Source organism: Ursus americanus, chromosome X, assembly GCF_024610735.1.
Source record: "Ursus americanus isolate L20-20 chromosome X, mUrsAme1.1.p, whole genome shotgun sequence".
NCBI lineage: Eukaryota > Metazoa > Chordata > Mammalia > Carnivora > Ursidae > Ursus > Ursus americanus.
The window spans coordinates 43,943,045-43,948,538 of NC_142164.1; the positions used below are offsets into that span (position 1 = coordinate 43,943,045).

General features: G+C 45.3%; 1 protein-coding gene across 1 annotated transcript; it reads right to left on the reverse strand.

Moving 5' to 3' along the window:
- Nucleotides 1-226: 226 nt before the first annotated feature.
- On the reverse strand, nucleotides 227-4,919 carry ARMCX5 (armadillo repeat containing X-linked 5). Its single transcript, XM_087860412.1, has 3 exons — nucleotides 4,785-4,919; nucleotides 4,506-4,564; nucleotides 227-2,522 (listed from the first exon to the last, which is right to left on the reverse strand). The coding sequence occupies exon 3, from the start codon at nucleotides 2,039-2,041 to the stop codon at nucleotides 560-562; it is 1,482 nt and encodes a 493-aa protein (XP_087716538.1). The 5' UTR covers nucleotides 2,042-2,522; nucleotides 4,506-4,564; nucleotides 4,785-4,919; the 3' UTR covers nucleotides 227-559.
- Nucleotides 4,920-5,494: the final 575 nt, after the last annotated feature.

Sequence of the window (5,494 nt, forward strand, 5' to 3'; positions counted from 1 at the left end):
TCCTCACCCCTTTCCCCAGATCTGCCCAGATGTCATCTAGTAGCACAGTCCTGTCTTCTCGTGTAGAGTGAGTCCATTCCTTGAACATGTTGAAACCAAAGGATCTATCAATGTGAACTTGTTTTGTTTGTACCCTCCTACACACACAGACAATGTTCTTTATCACCTTTGTGGTAATTGTGCTTTATCCTTCTGACTAGACTTCAGCTGAAGAACTAGGACAATGTTTTCACCAGTTTTAGCATGCAACTTTATTAACATGTAAATAAAGTCTCAAACAAATACACTTATGTCAATATAAAGCACAGAAATATAGCTTACTCAGAATGAATAGGTTCATTATCAGGTAGTGTTGCAGAAATATTAAAAATATTTCCATTTATATAGCACAATAAAAAGCAACAAACATTCAAGTTCTCATGATCATTTGGTATCCATAAAGTTGCCTCCTTCAATCAATACAAATAACATAAATATTGAACTTACAATTATAATATGCATGGCTTCATATTACACCACCAAAAAGATTGTTCACGGTTTTGTGAGAACATACAGCTGTTCAGAGTTTGAGTATTAATCGTATAACTTTATCTCTCACCTCAGGATCACTGTGATCTGCTAAGTCTTGGAGTTTCTGACCAAACTCTTTTGCTTCCTGGAATATGGAAATAAGCTCAGATTTAGTGAACTCTTCCTTAGTAAACAGCTTCGCCTTCTTTTTGAATTGGAAATTTATATTCTCAAATATTTCAATGATATTAAGAATATTGGCCTTTGACTCATTCTTGTTAAAGGGCGCAACCAATGATGATAGTACTTTGGCACTAATCAGTTCTCTTGTATTGGCTTGATTTTTAGACAAGCGCAAAAACACTTTTAAAACATAAAATTTGGTTTTGACACTTCCCTTGTTTAACAAGGTAAGAAAATCTGGAATGTAATTAGCAATTATACGGTGATCCTCAAATTTCACACTCAGGTTCACTAATAATTTTAGTCCAGCCAGTTGCACAGGGGAGTTCAATGGACAAGAGATTATGTCCTTACAAACTTGATGTATGTATGACTCTGCTGGTTGTGGTTCTTCAGAAGACTCAGAGTTATCATCTACCATATTTAAAGCTCTAGGGTGTTCTGTAACATTGGGATTATTGACCAAGTTTTCAATCATAACAGTAATACCTACATCATGAATTATATCTTGGGTAAATGGATAAGCAGGACTGATGCCCATTATCATAGTAGCTATTTCATGAATAAAAGGATCCTTAGTTAACTTAAGTAGGGCAACGAGTTTATCAAACTCTTTAGGCTCTAAACTGAAGTTACGTGATTTACAGCGGCAGGCTCTTGGATTGGGCCCATACTTTTCCCTATACCTAACCTGGTTTTTGATCTCAGCTAAGGTTTGGAAGTAAGGCCCATCATAGGGTGGGATCTTGGTCAGAGGCCGAATGCCCAGAGGAGTTTCAATCAAGGTCTCAACCAGAGTCCAGTTCCCTGGAGGCAAAGATCGCTCTCCTCCCTCTATTGGGACGAGGACACTATACCTGGCCCTTGACCATGCTGCTGCTTTTTGTTTTATAGTGAGTTCTGGTTTGGGTATGGGCTTGGGCTTTTCCTGGATCTTAGGTGGAGGCTTATAAACTTGAGAAGGAGTCTCCTCTTCTGGCCAGAACCAGGATCCTACACTAGGCTCTTCTCCGGTCCAGAACCAGGAGCAGACATTTTCTTCATCCTCATCACTGGATTCGATTATAATACCAGCTCTGTCCCCAGCCCCAGCCCTGACTTTGATGCCGTCCTCTCTCTTTCTCTGGGGCCTGGACTCAATATTGGCCTTGGCAAAGTACCTGATATTGGCTTCACTTCCAGGACCAGCCTTGACTTCGTACTTGGTCACTGCACTGACCCTGGCCACAGGTATCACCTTTGACTTGGCCTCGGGCACTATACCAGGTTCTGCCATGGATTCTGCCTTAGTCTCAGTCATGACTCTATTCTTAGTCATAGCTTCCATCTTGCCCACATCCCTTGTCATAGCCACGACCTCAGTGTAGGTTACTGTCTGTGTCCTGGCCACTGCTCCAACCCCAGCATTGGCCTGGGTCACTGGTCCTGTTTTCAGTTCTGCCTCAGCCACTGCCTTGGCCTGGATCTTAGCTTTGGCTCTAGTGTTGGCAGGGCCACTGATTCCAGCTTTTAGGGCAGCCCCAGGCTCTGCTCTGCCCCTGCCTTAGCCTCAGAGCCAGTCATGATCCAAGTCAAAGCCAAGGCCAAGTTATACACCCCAACCCCATCTCAACCTTGACTGAAGGTCTGTCCCAGGTTGGTGTTTTCATACAAAGTCCATTCGTCACTCGGCCCCCTTTCCAACTACAGGCTCTGCCAATGATATAAACAACGTGCAGAGGAAGCTCACTCAGGTAAGGGAAGAATGGCTGTGTGCCTGAACGCAGCCCTGTGGAGGGTTGTGGTCTTCAGCCACTCCAAGGCCACCAGATCTGCCACTGAAGTTGGACCTAGGGGTGGAGGAAGGAAATGGGACTTTGAGTCTCTTTCAATTTATTTCTTATGTTGATTAGCACAGAGAGACAAGAGAGTATGGACATTCAGTGCTAAGTGGGAGAGGCAGGTAATTATCAAACTCACTCTCTCCTCATTTCACACTCTCAACAAAACTGCAGGTGCTACTAATCTTCTTTCCAGACACAAGACAGGAATATGGAGACTGGGAAAGTTTAATGGAAGTGAGAGAGACTAAGGAATCCCTAGACTGGCTCTTTATCCCTGTTGGACTACTACTTCATCTTACACGTCTACTAGGGAAGTCTCCATACTCATACCAAATTTCATTCATCTGGAGTAATTTTCTCCTCCTTTCCTTGCTTCCAATGTTGACAAGCCCTACAGCAGAACTACAGGCAGATCTATGGACAAATAAACAAATAGGATATGCAAACTGACCTCTTGGTAGAAAGACCTTGGTCCCTGGTCCCTGTATTTGTAGTCTGAATAGTGTTTCCCTCCTTCTGTCCCATACCACCATTGCCTTAATTCAGGACTGATCCTCCTTCTCCCTGCTGCCCACCATTTTACTGTTCAGTGACTGCCCTTACGTTTCTCTATTTAAAATAGGCCTGGGTGAAGCATAAGAATAAGAAAACCAAGTGGGAAATCAGAAAAACAAGTGTTACTCTTCTATACTCCCAAAGCTTTCAAAGACTCCCAAACTAAATCAGCAGAGGACCAAAGACGGCTTAGTAAACTGGCAAAACAAAAGAGAATAGAATTCCCAAGTCTCAATCCTCTCCTGTCCATCTACCGTCACACCAATCCTAACAGACACAGGGCATGTTTCTCTTCTTCATTATTTCCTAGGTTCAAGTTTGGTTACCATTTGCAAACTTTTATAACAACTGAGTTCCACAGACCTGGGGATGGGTCTATACCCAGAGATTCACAAATGCAGAGATAAAGAAATAAATCAAGACACAGGAGACAATGGAGACTGAGTCCTTGGTAGAGATCAGCACCTGGGACACCAATCCTTTCTGGAAACAGGTACCTGTTTGCCAAAATTTTCTGCAGCCCTTTTTTCCTCCCTCTCCCTCCAAGTTCCTCTGCTCCATTCCAAAAGCCTGATAATCCTCCTGCACAGACAACTCAAACATCCCTGCAAGACAACGGTGGTGGTAGTAGAGATGGAATGCTCAGACAAGCCATGGAAGTTGGCTAGAAATCAATGAAAAGTATTATCTCCAAATTTCATCTAAGCTTTTATGTTTCCTTCCTCTCCCTAAAACCTATCATTTTCTGCAACACAACAGGAGTAAGGGAGGACTGTTTGGAAAGCATGCAGAAAGGAGATCTGGAGTTTCCCCCAGACTCCTGCCTGTTCTAGTCTTAGCCATGCACCAATTCCAAGCACTGCCCACTCCGCAGAAATCGGGCCAAGTTTCCTTTTCTCATCCCCTCCCTTTGGGGTCCACGGCCTTTTACAAATCTTTACAGAAACATGCTGTACCGAAAACTTAGGAACAGACCTAAACATATAAACGCATGATACACACTCAAGGACCAAACGAAAACACAGTGGGAGAGACTTGGTTATTAATGGTCAGACTAGTAACCAGGACGAGACCATTTTCGAATTCAGGGCCTTGATTATCAAACACAACTTCTTTTTACACTCTCCCTCCCAGGGCTCCCCTGACAACTGTTCTCACCAAAAGCAGCCGCCCCTCCTCCTATTACATAAACCGCCATTTCCCCGCTAGAAGCCGCTACTATACTCCTTTACATCCCCAAACACGGTCGGAGGTGAGTAGTGTCTGGAAATCAAGCTAGCAAGATCATTTTAAATTTATAGTTGCGTGCCACTCAAATTACCCCTGTCCACCTCTCCTTCTCACCGCCCGCGCCCCACGACCAGATCACGTATCCCACATTCCTCTCTGACACCCATATCCACATTCCCAAGCGATGCCCGACTTCTCACTGACCTGTTCTGCTTGGATCAGAGGCAGTTTTCTTATCTCCTTGCCGGAAGGGGTGCCGTGCCCTACAGAAAGAGGGACGGACAGTCAGATGGACGCGAGCGCACGAGACAATGGCGGCGACTGTGTTTGGGGATTGGCCCGGCACCGGGGATTTAGGACGCGATACCTGCTTTATCAGATTAAGGGCCGTAACTGGCAAACAATTGCTACTTTTTGGTATTCCCTACCTCCCGTCCCCAAAGCTCCTCCGGGACCCACACCTAGCGGCTAATTAACAGCTACCTTTTCCTCCGCAGACCTCGCTTCGCCACGTCCCCGGTACCCAAATCGGCAGCGGGAGGAGCTAGAGCGCAGTGAAGGGGATCCGGCCTTAGGCAAGCGGAGTGATACCAAGCTTTGCACCGCGCCAGTCCGCCCTCTGTCGGTGAGCTGAACCCCAGCGTTTACTCATCCCGGTAAGGGTTGGGGCGACATCTGAACAAAGACGAAGCAGCGCGATACAGGGAAAAGCAAACCAATATCAAAGGGTCTCAGCATTAGTTGCCCTCTTTTAGGATCTCCCCCAACCAAACCTACATTTTTTTTCTTGAAATGAAACACATGCGGCTATGGGTTGGTGACGTCGCTGACTCTGCTCTGCCCCCCCCCCCCCCCCCGATCATGCGGAAGGATACCGCAGCGTCGTATTTACAAGTTCATTTCTCCAAAGTCCTAGGCCTTTGGAGGGTTGAGGGAGGGGATAAGAGCCCCTCATCTTATTCCCTACCATGTTTCCTGCCCTGAAATAGTGGAAGTTAAGGTGGGATAAAGATAAAGATATAGGGAAAACAGTGATGGATAAGAGAAGCATATTTATACCAAACTACCCCTGTGTGTACGTATGCCATTCTCAAGCCCTGCCTCCCCTCCTGATGTCCACAATATTTCCTTCACCTAAATATGCATGGTTCTGAGCGTGCACCATGAGGAAAACAACTCTGTACTCATGAAAG